Source organism: Salmo trutta, chromosome 12 (assembly GCF_901001165.1).
Source record: "Salmo trutta chromosome 12, fSalTru1.1, whole genome shotgun sequence".
NCBI lineage: Eukaryota > Metazoa > Chordata > Actinopteri > Salmoniformes > Salmonidae > Salmo > Salmo trutta.
In genome coordinates, this window is record NC_042968.1 from 91,078,872 (window position 1) to 91,096,132 (window position 17,261).

Genomic DNA, 17,261 nt, shown 5'->3' on the forward strand with positions numbered 1-17,261 from the left:
TTTAGAAATTGGTTGATGTTTTTCCTTTGAGAAATGAAGAAGTAGTGCAGTTCAGAACGAGGGTCGAGTGAAGTGTACTGTTTGTTTGAGGCGCACGACCTGAAAGCTCGCTCCACTTTGTTTTCGTCCTGTATTGAACACAGTTTATCCCAACTTAAATTTTATCAATTATTTATGTTAAAAAATACCTAAAGTTGTATTAGGAAAGTTGTTTGAAATGTTTGGACAAAGATTACAGGTAACTTATTAGATATTTTGTAAACATGTTGCGCAAGTTGGAACTGGTGTTTTTCTGGATCAAATGCGCCAAATAAATGGAGATTTTGGATATATAAGGATGGAATTAATCGAACAAAAGGACCATTTGTGATGTTTATGGGACATATTGGAGTGCCAACAGAAGAAGCTTGTCAAAGGTAAGGCATGAATTATATTGTTATTTCTGAGTTTTGTGTCACGCCTGGCGGGATGCAATATGATTGTCTGTGTTTGTTTGAAGGTTTGCTGTCCTCAGATAATAGCATGGTTTGCTTTCGCCGTAAAGCCTTTTTGAAATCTGAAATGGTGGCTAAATTAACCTGTTTAGGATAGGGGGCAGTATTTTCACGGCCGGATAAAAACATACCCGATTTAATCTGCTTATTACTCCTGCCCAGAAACTAGAATATGCATATAATTGTTTGATTTGGATAGAAAACACCCTAAAGTTTCTAAAACTGTTTGAATGGTGTCTGTGAGTATAACAGAACTCATATGGCAGGCCAAAACCGGAGAAGATTGCATACAGGAAGTGCCCTCTCTGACCATTTCTTGGCCTTCTATAGCCTCTTTATGGAAAATAGCGGATCTCTGCTGTAACGTGACATTTTCTAAGGCTCCCATAGGCTCTCAGAAGGCGTCAGAACGGGAATGATGACTCTGCAGTCCCTGGCTGAAAAACAGTAGCGCATTTGGATAGTGGTCGATCTGAGAACAATGAAACGGGTGCGCGCTTGCACGTGAAGAGTCCATTTTACATTTTCAGTCTTTGAACGAAAACGACGTCTTCCGGTCGGAATATTATCGCTATTTTACGAGAAAAATCGCATAAAAATTGATTTTAAACAGCGTTTAAAATGCTTCGAAGTACGGTAATGGAATATTTTGAATTTTTTTGTCACGATACGCGCTGGCGCTTCACCCTTCGGATAGTGTCTTGAAGGCAAGAACAAAACGCCGCTATTTGGATATGACTATGGATTATTTGGAACCAAAACAACATTGGGTGTAAACTAGAAGTCCTGGGAGTGCATTCTGACGAAGAACAGCAAAGGTAATCCAATTTTTCTTATAGTAAATCTGAGTTTGGTGAGTGCCAAACTTGGTGGGTGTCAAAATAGCTAGCCATGATGGCCGGGCTATATACTCAGAATATTGCAAAATGTGCTTTCACCGAAAAACTATTTTAAAATCTGACACCGCGATTGCATAAAGGAGTTCTATATCTATATTTCTTAAAAGAATTGTTATGTTTTTTGTGAACGTTTATTGTGAGTAATTTAGTAAATTCACCGGAAGTTTCGGTGGGTATGCTAGTTCTGAACGTCACATGCTAATGTAAAAAGCAGTTTTTTTATATAAATATGAACTTGATTGAACAAAACATGCATGTATTGTATAACATAATGTCCTAGGAGTGTCATCTGATGAAGATCATCAAAGGTTAGTGCTGCATTTAGCTGTGGTTTTTGTTTTTGTGACATTATATGCCAGCTTGAAAAATGGGTGTGTGATTATTTCTGGCTGGGTACTCTCCTGACATAATCTAATGTTTTGCTTTCGTTGTAAAGCCTTTTTGAAATCGGACAATGTGGTTAGATAAAGGAGAGTCTTGTCTTTAAAATGGTGTAAAATAGTCATATGTTTGAAAAATTGAAGTTTTTGGATTTCTGAGGTGTTTGTAATTCGCGCCACGCCCTATCATTGGATATTGGAGCGGTGAACATCTAGATGTAAGAGGTTAACAAGAAGTTAGGCTGTAATTTGGTGTATTGCACTTGTGATTGTATGAAAGTTAAATATTTCTAAAAATGTAATTTGAATTTGGCGCTCTGCCATTTCACCGGATGTTGTCAAATCGATCCCGTTAACAGGATTTGATCCCTAAGAAGTTTTTAAGGTATCAAACGTGGCTAAGACAAGTAAACAATGTTAAGGTATCAAATGTGGCTAAGACAAGTAAACATTGTCAAGGTATTAAACATGGCTAAGACAAGTAAACAATGTTAAAACTTCTTACGGCTAAAATCCCGTTAACGGGATCGATATGACAACAGCCAGTGAAAGTGCAGGGCGCCAAATTCAAACAACAGAAATCTCATAATTAAAATTCCTCAACCATACAAGTATTTTACACCATTTTAAAGATAAAATTCTCGTTAATCCAACCACAGTGTCCGATTTCAAAAAGGCTTTACAGCAAAAGCACACCAAACGATTATGTTAGATCAGCGCCTAGTCACAGAAAAACACAGCCATTTTTCCAGCCAAAGAGAGGAGTGTAACGCCCTGGCCATAGAGAGGGGGTTTTGTTCTTTATTTTGGTTAGGCCAGGGTGTTACATTGGGTGGGCGTTCTATGTTCATTTTTCTATGTTTTTGTATTTCTTTGTTTTGGGCCGTGTGTGGCTCCCAATCAGGCACAGCTGTAGTTCGTTGTTGCTGATCCGGAGTCACACATAAGGAGCCTGTTTTTCCTTTGCGTTTTGTGGGGGATTGTTTCTGTTTAGTGTTTTGCACCTGACAGGACTGTTTGGCTGTCGGTTTTCTTGTTTTGTGTGTATAGTGTTTTTACGTTTATTAAAATTCAAAGATGAACACTAACTCCGCTGCACCTTGGTCTACTTCCACAGAGAGCCGTTACAAGGAGTCACAAAAAGCAGAAATAGAGAACATTAATCACTAACTTTTGATGATCTTCATCAGATGACACTCATAGGACTTCATGTTACACAATACATGCATGTTTTGTTCGATAAAGTTCATATTTATATCCAAAAATCTCATTTTACATTGGCGCATTATGTTCAGTAATGTTTTGCCTCCAAATCCTCCGGTGATTTTGCAGAGCCACATCAATTTACAGAAATACTTATCATAAATGTTGATGAAAATACAAGTGTTATGCATGGAACTTTAGATAAACTTCTCCTTAATGCAACTGCTGTGTCAGATTTCAAAAAAGCTTTACCAAAAAAACACACCATGTAATAATCTGAGTACGGCGCTCAGACACAAAAACAAGCCAAAAATATATCCGCCATGATGGAGTCAACAGAAGTCAGAAATAGCATTATAAATATTCACTTACCTTTGATGATCTTCATCACAATGCACTCCCAGGAATCCCAGTTCCACAATAAATGTTTGTTTTGTTCGATAAAGTCCAACCTTTATGTCCAAATACCTCCTTTTTGTTTGCGCCTTCAGTTCACAAATCCAAATTCACGAGGCCAGATGAAAACTAAAGAAATTCCATTACAGTTTGTAGAAACATGTCAAACGATGTATAGAATCAATCTTTAGGATGTTTTTATCATAAATCTTCAATAAGATTTCAACCGGAGAATTCCTTTGTCTTTAGAAATGCAATGGAACTCAGCTACCTCTCACAGGCGCGCGCATGGCTGAAGCTCATGCCCATCTGGTAGACACCTGATACAATCAGCTCTTATTCCCCTCAACTTCACAGTAGAAGCCTCAAACAAGGTTCTAAAGACAGTTGACATCTAGTGGAAGCCTTAGGAAGAGCAATATGACCCCACAGACACTGTATATTGGATAGGTCAAGACTTGGAAAAACTACAAACCTCAGATTTCCCACTTCCTGGTTGGATTTTGTCTCAGGTTGTTGCCTACCATATGAGTTCTGTTATACTCACAGACATCATTCAAACAGTTTTAGAAACTTCAGAGTGTTTTCTATCCAAATCTACTAATAATATGCATATCTTAGCTTCTGGGCCTGAGTAGCAGGCAGTTTACTCTGGGCACCTTCTTCATCCAAGCTACTCAATACTGCCACCCAGCCAAAATAAGTTAAGGGATCAAACGTGGCTAAGACAAGTAAACCATTATTAAAGGATCAAACATGGCAAAGACAACTGAATCCTTAAGGGATCAAACACGGTTGTATAATATTTAACCCAATCTAACATTGACTGTGGGTACTGTATGTCTCATATAATTTCATACTCACATTTTTTTGTAAGTTTGCTCTTGGACATCTATGCTTTGTACTCACCTTCCGAGTCTGTACTACGGTCTATCTCATTGCCTGCCTCTTCCACACCATCAATTAAGAGCATATCTGGAACAAAGATAATACCTATTAGGACTGGGAAGAGTGTTAGTCAGAGATTGTTCATTATTTTGAGATGCGGGAGAGGGTTAGTTAAAATGTATGTGAAATTAAGATTGTTTGTTGATCCTTGCCAGACAACCTTCTTCAGGACTTGCCATAGATTTTCAAGTAACTCTGCCACTCAGGAACATTCACTGTCTTCTTAGTAAGCCTACTCAGGTGTAGATTTGGTCTTGTGTTTAAGGTTATTGTCCTGCTAAAAGGTGAATTAATATCCCAGTGTTTGGTGGAAAGCAGACTGAAACAGGTGTTTCTCTAGGGTTTTGCATGTGCTTAGTTCCATTCTCTTTCTTTTTTTTATCCTGAAGTTAATTGCTTGGCAACATGTTTTGCAATAATAGTTTAGTGTCTTGTTTTGAACTGTTTGTCTCATGGTGAAATCCTTGAGCGGTTTCCTTCCTCTCCGGCAACTGAGTTAGGAAGGAGACCTGTATCATTGTAGTGCCTCTGTGATTTGATAAACCATCCAGTGTAATTAATAACTTCACCATTCTTCATAGGATATTCCGGTTTTTTTTACCCATCTACCAATACGTACCCTTCTTTGCAAGCAATTGGGAAGACCTCCTGGTGTATGTTGTTGAATCTGTGTTTGAAATTCACTGCTTGACTAAGGGACCTCAGATAATTGTATTTCACAGCAAAAACATGTTTTAATCTCCATAGGGTGGGCGTGCCCATTGATCCCCCCTAGAAGGGTATTGACCCTGGAACTCATTGATCCGACACCCTAAAAAAATGTAATTTAAAGTTACACCCTTTCACCTGTCAGTGCTGTCTGACAAACAGTAAGTTCTATCTCGGACGATCCATTCCCATCCCGACACTGAGCTAGCCACACTTTCACTTTGTATCAATCAAACTGTATTTATACAACACATTTCTTACAATCAAACAATAAAGGTAGAAAGATAAAGACACAATATGTTTCTACTCAAATATACAATTAAGATTAGACAAGAATAAAATGTAAATAGCAAAACAAAAGTACAATAACAGTGGGCATGAGAGAGTATTGCAGCAATATAATAAATAAAATGTAATAAAATAAAGAAGAAATATAGAATGGGGTTATATAAATAAAGTAGATAATATTGTTAATACAACTGTAACCATGTTAAGATATCAAACGTGGCTAGGACAACTTAACCATGTTAAGGCATCAAAGGCAGCTAAGACAAGTAAACCATGTTAAGGTATCAAAGGCAGCTAAGAAACCTAAACAATGTTAAGGTATCAAACGAGGCTAAGACATCTTAACCATGTTAAGGGATCAAACGTGGGTAAGACAAGTAAACAATGTTAAGGTATCAAATGTGGCTAAGACAAGTAAGCAATGTTAAGGGATCAAACGTGGCTAGGACAAGTAAACAATGTTAACCTCTATAGGCTAGGGGGCGGTATTTTCACGTCCGGATGAAAACCAAGCCCAAAATAAACTGCCTGCTACTCAGGCCCAGAAGCTAGGATATGCATATTATTAGTAGATGTGGATAGAAAACACTCTGAAGTTTCTAACAGTGTTTGAATGATGTCTGTCAGTATAAAAGAACATATGTGGCAGGCGAAACCTCGAGGACAAACCATGCAGGATTTTTTGTTGTTGTTGAGGTCACTCTCTTTTCAATGGGTTTTCTATGGGGATCTAGATTCATAAGGCACTTGCTTGCAGTTCCTATCGCTTCCACTGGATGTCAACAGTCTTTAGAAATTGGTTGATGTTTTTCCTTTGAGAAATGAAGAAGTAGTGCAGTTCAGAACGAGGGTCGAGTGAAGTGTACTGTTTGTTTGAGGCGCACGACCTGAAAGCTCGCTCCACTTTGTTTTCGTCCTGTATTGAACACAGTTTATCCCAACTTAAATTTTATCAATTATTTATGTTAAAAAATACCTAAAGTTGTATTAGGAAAGTTGTTTGAAATGTTTGGACAAAGATTACAGGTAACTTATTAGATATTTTGTAAACATGTTGCGCAAGTTGGAACTGGTGTTTTTCTGGATCAAATGCGCCAAATAAATGGAGATTTTGGATATATAAGGATGGAATTAATCGAACAAAAGGACCATTTGTGATGTTTATGGGACATATTGGAGTGCCAACAGAAGAAGCTTGTCAAAGGTAAGGCATGAATTATATTGTTATTTCTGAGTTTTGTGTCACGCCTGGCGGGATGCAATATGATTGTCTGTGTTTGTTTGAAGGTTTGCTGTCCTCAGATAATAGCATGGTTTGCTTTCGCCGTAAAGCCTTTTTGAAATCTGAAATGGTGGCTAAATTAACCTGTTTAGGATAGGGGGCAGTATTTTCACGGCCGGATAAAAACATACCCGATTTAATCTGCTTATTACTCCTGCCCAGAAACTAGAATATGCATATAATTGTTTGATTTGGATAGAAAACACCCTAAAGTTTCTAAAACTGTTTGAATGGTGTCTGTGAGTATAACAGAACTCATATGGCAGGCCAAAACCGGAGAAGATTGCATACAGGAAGTGCCCTCTCTGACCATTTCTTGGCCTTCTATAGCCTCTTTATGGAAAATAGCGGATCTCTGCTGTAACGTGACATTTTCTAAGGCTCCCATAGGCTCTCAGAAGGCGTCAGAACGGGAATGATGACTCTGCAGTCCCTGGCTGAAAAACAGTAGCGCATTTGGATAGTGGTCGATCTGAGAACAATGAAACGGGTGCGCGCTTGCACGTGAAGAGTCCATTTTACATTTTCAGTCTTTGAACGAAAACGACGTCTTCCGGTCGGAATATTATCGCTATTTTACGAGAAAAATCGCATAAAAATTGATTTTAAACAGCGTTTAAAATGCTTCGAAGTACGGTAATGGAATATTTTGAATTTTTTTGTCACGATACGCGCTGGCGCTTCACCCTTCGGATAGTGTCTTGAAGGCAAGAACAAAACGCCGCTATTTGGATATGACTATGGATTATTTGGAACCAAAACAACATTGGGTGTAAACTAGAAGTCCTGGGAGTGCATTCTGACGAAGAACAGCAAAGGTAATCCAATTTTTCTTATAGTAAATCTGAGTTTGGTGAGTGCCAAACTTGGTGGGTGTCAAAATAGCTAGCCATGATGGCCGGGCTATATACTCAGAATATTGCAAAATGTGCTTTCACCGAAAAACTATTTTAAAATCTGACACCGCGATTGCATAAAGGAGTTCTATATCTATATTTCTTAAAAGAATTGTTATGTTTTTTGTGAACGTTTATTGTGAGTAATTTAGTAAATTCACCGGAAGTTTCGGTGGGTATGCTAGTTCTGAACGTCACATGCTAATGTAAAAAGCAGTTTTTTTATATAAATATGAACTTGATTGAACAAAACATGCATGTATTGTATAACATAATGTCCTAGGAGTGTCATCTGATGAAGATCATCAAAGGTTAGTGCTGCATTTAGCTGTGGTTTTTGTTTTTGTGACATTATATGCCAGCTTGAAAAATGGGTGTGTGATTATTTCTGGCTGGGTACTCTCCTGACATAATCTAATGTTTTGCTTTCGTTGTAAAGCCTTTTTGAAATCGGACAATGTGGTTAGATAAAGGAGAGTCTTGTCTTTAAAATGGTGTAAAATAGTCATATGTTTGAAAAATTGAAGTTTTTGGATTTCTGAGGTGTTTGTAATTCGCGCCACGCCCTATCATTGGATATTGGAGCGGTGAACATCTAGATGTAAGAGGTTAACAAGAAGTTAGGCTGTAATTTGGTGTATTGCACTTGTGATTGTATGAAAGTTAAATATTTCTAAAAATGTAATTTGAATTTGGCGCTCTGCCATTTCACCGGATGTTGTCAAATCGATCCCGTTAACAGGATTTGATCCCTAAGAAGTTTTTAAGGTATCAAACGTGGCTAAGACAAGTAAACAATGTTAAGGTATCAAATGTGGCTAAGACAAGTAAACATTGTCAAGGTATTAAACATGGCTAAGACAAGTAAACAATGTTAAAACTTCTTACGGCTAAAATCCCGTTAACGGGATCGATATGACAACAGCCAGTGAAAGTGCAGGGCGCCAAATTCAAACAACAGAAATCTCATAATTAAAATTCCTCAACCATACAAGTATTTTACACCATTTTAAAGATAAAATTCTCGTTAATCCAACCACAGTGTCCGATTTCAAAAAGGCTTTACAGCAAAAGCACACCAAACGATTATGTTAGATCAGCGCCTAGTCACAGAAAAACACAGCCATTTTTCCAGCCAAAGAGAGGAGTGTAACGCCCTGGCCATAGAGAGGGGGTTTTGTTCTTTATTTTGGTTAGGCCAGGGTGTTACATTGGGTGGGCGTTCTATGTTCATTTTTCTATGTTTTTGTATTTCTTTGTTTTGGGCCGTGTGTGGCTCCCAATCAGGCACAGCTGTAGTTCGTTGTTGCTGATCCGGAGTCACACATAAGGAGCCTGTTTTTCCTTTGCGTTTTGTGGGGGATTGTTTCTGTTTAGTGTTTTGCACCTGACAGGACTGTTTGGCTGTCGGTTTTCTTGTTTTGTGTGTATAGTGTTTTTACGTTTATTAAAATTCAAAGATGAACACTAACTCCGCTGCACCTTGGTCTACTTCCACAGAGAGCCGTTACAAGGAGTCACAAAAAGCAGAAATAGAGAACATTAATCACTAACTTTTGATGATCTTCATCAGATGACACTCATAGGACTTCATGTTACACAATACATGCATGTTTTGTTCGATAAAGTTCATATTTATATCCAAAAATCTCATTTTACATTGGCGCATTATGTTCAGTAATGTTTTGCCTCCAAATCCTCCGGTGATTTTGCAGAGCCACATCAATTTACAGAAATACTTATCATAAATGTTGATGAAAATACAAGTGTTATGCATGGAACTTTAGATAAACTTCTCCTTAATGCAACTGCTGTGTCAGATTTCAAAAAAGCTTTACCAAAAAAACACACCATGTAATAATCTGAGTACGGCGCTCAGACACAAAAACAAGCCAAAAATATATCCGCCATGATGGAGTCAACAGAAGTCAGAAATAGCATTATAAATATTCACTTACCTTTGATGATCTTCATCACAATGCACTCCCAGGAATCCCAGTTCCACAATAAATGTTTGTTTTGTTCGATAAAGTCCAACCTTTATGTCCAAATACCTCCTTTTTGTTTGCGCCTTCAGTTCACAAATCCAAATTCACGAGGCCAGATGAAAACTAAAGAAATTCCATTACAGTTTGTAGAAACATGTCAAACGATGTATAGAATCAATCTTTAGGATGTTTTTATCATAAATCTTCAATAAGATTTCAACCGGAGAATTCCTTTGTCTTTAGAAATGCAATGGAACTCAGCTACCTCTCACAGGCGCGCGCATGGCTGAAGCTCATGCCCATCTGGTAGACACCTGATACAATCAGCTCTTATTCCCCTCAACTTCACAGTAGAAGCCTCAAACAAGGTTCTAAAGACAGTTGACATCTAGTGGAAGCCTTAGGAAGAGCAATATGACCCCACAGACACTGTATATTGGATAGGTCAAGACTTGGAAAAACTACAAACCTCAGATTTCCCACTTCCTGGTTGGATTTTGTCTCAGGTTGTTGCCTACCATATGAGTTCTGTTATACTCACAGACATCATTCAAACAGTTTTAGAAACTTCAGAGTGTTTTCTATCCAAATCTACTAATAATATGCATATCTTAGCTTCTGGGCCTGAGTAGCAGGCAGTTTACTCTGGGCACCTTCTTCATCCAAGCTACTCAATACTGCCACCCAGCCAAAATAAGTTAAGGGATCAAACGTGGCTAAGACAAGTAAACCATTATTAAAGGATCAAACATGGCAAAGACAACTGAATCCTTAAGGGATCAAACACGGTTGTATAATATTTAACCCAATCTAACATTGACTGTGGGTACTGTATGTCTCATATAATTTCATACTCACATTTTTTTGTAAGTTTGCTCTTGGACATCTATGCTTTGTACTCACCTTCCGAGTCTGTACTACGGTCTATCTCATTGCCTGCCTCTTCCACACCATCAATTAAGAGCATATCTGGAACAAAGATAATACCTATTAGGACTGGGAAGAGTGTTAGTCAGAGATTGTTCATTATTTTGAGATGCGGGAGAGGGTTAGTTAAAATGTATGTGAAATTAAGATTGTTTGTTGATCCTTGCCAGACAACCTTCTTCAGGACTTGCCATAGATTTTCAAGTAACTCTGCCACTCAGGAACATTCACTGTCTTCTTAGTAAGCCTACTCAGGTGTAGATTTGGTCTTGTGTTTAAGGTTATTGTCCTGCTAAAAGGTGAATTAATATCCCAGTGTTTGGTGGAAAGCAGACTGAAACAGGTGTTTCTCTAGGGTTTTGCATGTGCTTAGTTCCATTCTCTTTCTTTTTTTTATCCTGAAGTTAATTGCTTGGCAACATGTTTTGCAATAATAGTTTAGTGTCTTGTTTTGAACTGTTTGTCTCATGGTGAAATCCTTGAGCGGTTTCCTTCCTCTCCGGCAACTGAGTTAGGAAGGAGACCTGTATCATTGTAGTGCCTCTGTGATTTGATAAACCATCCAGTGTAATTAATAACTTCACCATTCTTCATAGGATATTCCGGTTTTTTTTACCCATCTACCAATACGTACCCTTCTTTGCAAGCAATTGGGAAGACCTCCTGGTGTATGTTGTTGAATCTGTGTTTGAAATTCACTGCTTGACTAAGGGACCTCAGATAATTGTATTTCACAGCAAAAACATGTTTTAATCTCCATAGGGTGGGCGTGCCCATTGATCCCCCCTAGAAGGGTATTGACCCTGGAACTCATTGATCCGACACCCTAAAAAAATGTAATTTAAAGTTACACCCTTTCACCTGTCAGTGCTGTCTGACAAACAGTAAGTTCTATCTCGGACGATCCATTCCCATCCCGACACTGAGCTAGCCACACTTTCACTTTGTATCAATCAAACTGTATTTATACAACACATTTCTTACAATCAAACAATAAAGGTAGAAAGATAAAGACACAATATGTTTCTACTCAAATATACAATTAAGATTAGACAAGAATAAAATGTAAATAGCAAAACAAAAGTACAATAACAGTGGGCATGAGAGAGTATTGCAGCAATATAATAAATAAAATGTAATAAAATAAAGAAGAAATATAGAATGGGGTTATATAAATAAAGTAGATAATATTGTTAATACAACTGTAACCATGTTAAGATATCAAACGTGGCTAGGACAACTTAACCATGTTAAGGCATCAAAGGCAGCTAAGACAAGTAAACCATGTTAAGGTATCAAAGGCAGCTAAGAAACCTAAACAATGTTAAGGTATCAAACGAGGCTAAGACATCTTAACCATGTTAAGGGATCAAACGTGGGTAAGACAAGTAAACAATGTTAAGGTATCAAATGTGGCTAAGACAAGTAAGCAATGTTAAGGGATCAAACGTGGCTAGGACAAGTAAACAATGTTAACCTCTATAGGCTAGGGGGCGGTATTTTCACGTCCGGATGAAAACCAAGCCCAAAATAAACTGCCTGCTACTCAGGCCCAGAAGCTAGGATATGCATATTATTAGTAGATGTGGATAGAAAACACTCTGAAGTTTCTAACAGTGTTTGAATGATGTCTGTCAGTATAAAAGAACATATGTGGCAGGCGAAACCTCGAGGACAAACCATGCAGGATTTTTTGTTGTTGTTGAGGTCACTCTCTTTTCAATGGGTTTTCTATGGGGATCTAGATTCATAAGGCACTTGCTTGCAGTTCCTATCGCTTCCACTGGATGTCAACAGTCTTTAGAAATTGGTTGATGTTTTTCCTTTGAGAAATGAAGAAGTAGTGCAGTTCAGAACGAGGGTCGAGTGAAGTGTACTGTTTGTTTGAGGCGCACGACCTGAAAGCTCGCTCCACTTTGTTTTCGTCCTGTATTGAACACAGTTTATCCCAACTTAAATTTTATCAATTATTTATGTTAAAAAATACCTAAAGTTGTATTAGGAAAGTTGTTTGAAATGTTTGGACAAAGATTACAGGTAACTTATTAGATATTTTGTAAACATGTTGCGCAAGTTGGAACTGGTGTTTTTCTGGATCAAATGCGCCAAATAAATGGAGATTTTGGATATATAAGGATGGAATTAATCGAACAAAAGGACCATTTGTGATGTTTATGGGACATATTGGAGTGCCAACAGAAGAAGCTTGTCAAAGGTAAGGCATGAATTATATTGTTATTTCTGAGTTTGTGTCACGCCTGGCGGGATGCAATATGATTGTCTGTGTTTGTTTGAAGGTTTGCTGTCCTCAGATAATAGCATGGTTTGCTTTCGCCGTAAAGCCTTTTTGAAATCTGAAATGGTGGCTAAATTAACCTGTTTAGGATAGGGGGCAGTATTTTCACGGCCGGATAAAAACATACCCGATTTAATCTGCTTATTACTCCTGCCCAGAAACTAGAATATGCATATAATTGTTTGATTTGGATAGAAAACACCCTAAAGTTTCTAAAACTGTTTGAATGGTGTCTGTGAGTATAACAGAACTCATATGGCAGGCCAAAACCGGAGAAGATTGCATACAGGAAGTGCCCTCTCTGACCATTTCTTGGCCTTCTATAGCCTCTTTATGGAAAATAGCGGATCTCTGCTGTAACGTGACATTTTCTAAGGCTCCCATAGGCTCTCAGAAGGCGTCAGAACGGGAATGATGACTCTGCAGTCCCTGGCTGAAAAACAGTAGCGCATTTGGATAGTGGTCGATCTGAGAACAATGAAACGGGTGCGCGCTTGCACGTGAAGAGTCCATTTTACATTTTCAGTCTTTGAACGAAAACGACGTCTTCCGGTCGGAATATTATCGCTATTTTACGAGAAAAATCGCATAAAAATTGATTTTAAACAGCGTTTAAAATGCTTCGAAGTACGGTAATGGAATATTTTGAATTTTTTTGTCACGATACGCGCTGGCGCTTCACCCTTCGGATAGTGTCTTGAAGGCAAGAACAAAACGCCGCTATTTGGATATGACTATGGATTATTTGGAACCAAAACAACATTGGGTGTAAACTAGAAGTCCTGGGAGTGCATTCTGACGAAGAACAGCAAAGGTAATCCAATTTTTCTTATAGTAAATCTGAGTTTGGTGAGTGCCAAACTTGGTGGGTGTCAAAATAGCTAGCCATGATGGCCGGGCTATATACTCAGAATATTGCAAAATGTGCTTTCACCGAAAAACTATTTTAAAATCTGACACCGCGATTGCATAAAGGAGTTCTATATCTATATTTCTTAAAAGAATTGTTATGTTTTTTGTGAACGTTTATTGTGAGTAATTTAGTAAATTCACCGGAAGTTTCGGTGGGTATGCTAGTTCTGAACGTCACATGCTAATGTAAAAAGCAGTTTTTTTATATAAATATGAACTTGATTGAACAAAACATGCATGTATTGTATAACATAATGTCCTAGGAGTGTCATCTGATGAAGATCATCAAAGGTTAGTGCTGCATTTAGCTGTGGTTTTTGTTTTTGTGACATTATATGCCAGCTTGAAAAATGGGTGTGTGATTATTTCTGGCTGGGTACTCTCCTGACATAATCTAATGTTTTGCTTTCGTTGTAAAGCCTTTTTGAAATCGGACAATGTGGTTAGATAAAGGAGAGTCTTGTCTTTAAAATGGTGTAAAATAGTCATATGTTTGAAAAATTGAAGTTTTTGGATTTCTGAGGTGTTTGTAATTCGCGCCACGCCCTATCATTGGATATTGGAGCGGTGAACATCTAGATGTAAGAGGTTAACAAGAAGTTAGGCTGTAATTTGGTGTATTGCACTTGTGATTGTATGAAAGTTAAATATTTCTAAAAATGTAATTTGAATTTGGCGCTCTGCCATTTCACCGGATGTTGTCAAATCGATCCCGTTAACAGGATTTGATCCCTAAGAAGTTTTTAAGGTATCAAACGTGGCTAAGACAAGTAAACAATGTTAAGGTATCAAATGTGGCTAAGACAAGTAAACATTGTCAAGGTATTAAACATGGCTAAGACAAGTAAACAATGTTAAAACTTCTTACGGCTAAAATCCCGTTAACGGGATCGATATGACAACAGCCAGTGAAAGTGCAGGGCGCCAAATTCAAACAACAGAAATCTCATAATTAAAATTCCTCAACCATACAAGTATTTTACACCATTTTAAAGATAAAATTCTCGTTAATCCAACCACAGTGTCCGATTTCAAAAAGGCTTTACAGCAAAAGCACACCAAACGATTATGTTAGATCAGCGCCTAGTCACAGAAAAACACAGCCATTTTTCCAGCCAAAGAGAGGAGTGTAACGCCCTGGCCATAGAGAGGGGGTTTTGTTCTTTATTTTGGTTAGGCCAGGGTGTTACATTGGGTGGGCGTTCTATGTTCATTTTTCTATGTTTTTGTATTTCTTTGTTTTGGGCCGTGTGTGGCTCCCAATCAGGCACAGCTGTAGTTCGTTGTTGCTGATCCGGAGTCACACATAAGGAGCCTGTTTTTCCTTTGCGTTTTGTGGGGGATTGTTTCTGTTTAGTGTTTTGCACCTGACAGGACTGTTTGGCTGTCGGTTTTCTTGTTTTGTGTGTATAGTGTTTTTACGTTTATTAAAATTCAAAGATGAACACTAACTCCGCTGCACCTTGGTCTACTTCCACAGAGAGCCGTTACAAGGAGTCACAAAAAGCAGAAATAGAGAACATTAATCACTAACTTTTGATGATCTTCATCAGATGACACTCATAGGACTTCATGTTACACAATACATGCATGTTTTGTTCGATAAAGTTCATATTTATATCCAAAAATCTCATTTTACATTGGCGCATTATGTTCAGTAATGTTTTGCCTCCAAATCCTCCGGTGATTTTGCAGAGCCACATCAATTTACAGAAATACTTATCATAAATGTTGATGAAAATACAAGTGTTATGCATGGAACTTTAGATAAACTTCTCCTTAATGCAACTGCTGTGTCAGATTTCAAAAAAGCTTTACCAAAAAAACACACCATGTAATAATCTGAGTACGGCGCTCAGACACAAAAACAAGCCAAAAATATATCCGCCATGATGGAGTCAACAGAAGTCAGAAATAGCATTATAAATATTCACTTACCTTTGATGATCTTCATCACAATGCACTCCCAGGAATCCCAGTTCCACAATAAATGTTTGTTTTGTTCGATAAAGTCCAACCTTTATGTCCAAATACCTCCTTTTTGTTTGCGCCTTCAGTTCACAAATCCAAATTCACGAGGCCAGATGAAAACTAAAGAAATTCCATTACAGTTTGTAGAAACATGTCAAACGATGTATAGAATCAATCTTTAGGATGTTTTTATCATAAATCTTCAATAAGATTTCAACCGGAGAATTCCTTTGTCTTTAGAAATGCAATGGAACTCAGCTACCTCTCACAGGCGCGCGCATGGCTGAAGCTCATGCCCATCTGGTAGACACCTGATACAATCAGCTCTTATTCCCCTCAACTTCACAGTAGAAGCCTCAAACAAGGTTCTAAAGACAGTTGACATCTAGTGGAAGCCTTAGGAAGAGCAATATGACCCCACAGACACTGTATATTGGATAGGTCAAGACTTGGAAAAACTACAAACCTCAGATTTCCCACTTCCTGGTTGGATTTTGTCTCAGGTTGTTGCCTACCATATGAGTTCTGTTATACTCACAGACATCATTCAAACAGTTTTAGAAACTTCAGAGTGTTTTCTATCCAAATCTACTAATAATATGCATATCTTAGCTTCTGGGCCTGAGTAGCAGGCAGTTTACTCTGGGCACCTTCTTCATCCAAGCTACTCAATACTGCCACCCAGCCAAAATAAGTTAAGGGATCAAACGTGGCTAAGACAAGTAAACCATTATTAAAGGATCAAACATGGCAAAGACAACTGAATCCTTAAGGGATCAAACACGGTTGTATAATATTTAACCCAATCTAACATTGACTGTGGGTACTGTATGTCTCATATAATTTCATACTCACATTTTTTTGTAAGTTTGCTCTTGGACATCTATGCTTTGTACTCACCTTCCGAGTCTGTACTACGGTCTATCTCATTGCCTGCCTCTTCCACACCATCAATTAAGAGCATATCTGGAACAAAGATAATACCTATTAGGACTGGGAAGAGTGTTAGTCAGAGATTGTTCATTATTTTGAGATGCGGGAGAGGGTTAGTTAAAATGTATGTGAAATTAAGATTGTTTGTTGATCCTTGCCAGACAACCTTCTTCAGGACTTGCCATAGATTTTCAAGTAACTCTGCCACTCAGGAACATTCACTGTCTTCTTAGTAAGCCTACTCAGGTGTAGATTTGGTCTTGTGTTTAAGGTTATTGTCCTGCTAAAAGGTGAATTAATATCCCAGTGTTTGGTGGAAAGCAGACTGAAACAGGTGTTTCTCTAGGGTTTTGCATGTGCTTAGTTCCATTCTCTTTCTTTTTTTTATCCTGAAGTTAATTGCTTGGCAACATGTTTTGCAATAATAGTTTAGTGTCTTGTTTTGAACTGTTTGTCTCATGGTGAAATCCTTGAGCGGTTTCCTTCCTCTCCGGCAACTGAGTTAGGAAGGAGACCTGTATCATTGTAGTGCCTCTGTGATTTGATAAACCATCCAGTGTAATTAATAACTTCACCATTCTTCATAGGATATTCCGGTTTTTTTTACCCATCTACCAATACGTACCCTTCTTTGCAAGCAATTGGGAAGACCTCCTGGTGTATGTTGTTGAATCTGTGTTTGAAATTCACTGCTTGACTAAGGGACCTCAGATAATTGTATTTCACAGCAAAAACATGTT

General features: G+C 38.0%; 1 protein-coding gene across 6 annotated transcripts in view; it reads right to left on the minus strand.

Annotated features, from left to right (window-relative positions):
• LOC115204650 (fibrinogen-binding protein) overlaps positions 1-17,261 on the minus strand; it is a 71,860-nt gene that overhangs the window by 30,699 nt on the left and 23,900 nt on the right. For all 6 annotated transcript variants that reach the window (XM_029770354.1, XM_029770355.1, XM_029770351.1 and 3 more), the window contains 3 exons: positions 16,489-16,554; positions 10,386-10,451; positions 4,282-4,347 (listed from right to left, as the gene is read on the minus strand). In XM_029770354.1, the coding sequence (XP_029626214.1) occupies positions 4,282-4,347; positions 10,386-10,451; positions 16,489-16,554 (198 nt within the window). The remainder of the gene's footprint in view (positions 1-4,281; positions 4,348-10,385; positions 10,452-16,488; positions 16,555-17,261) is intronic.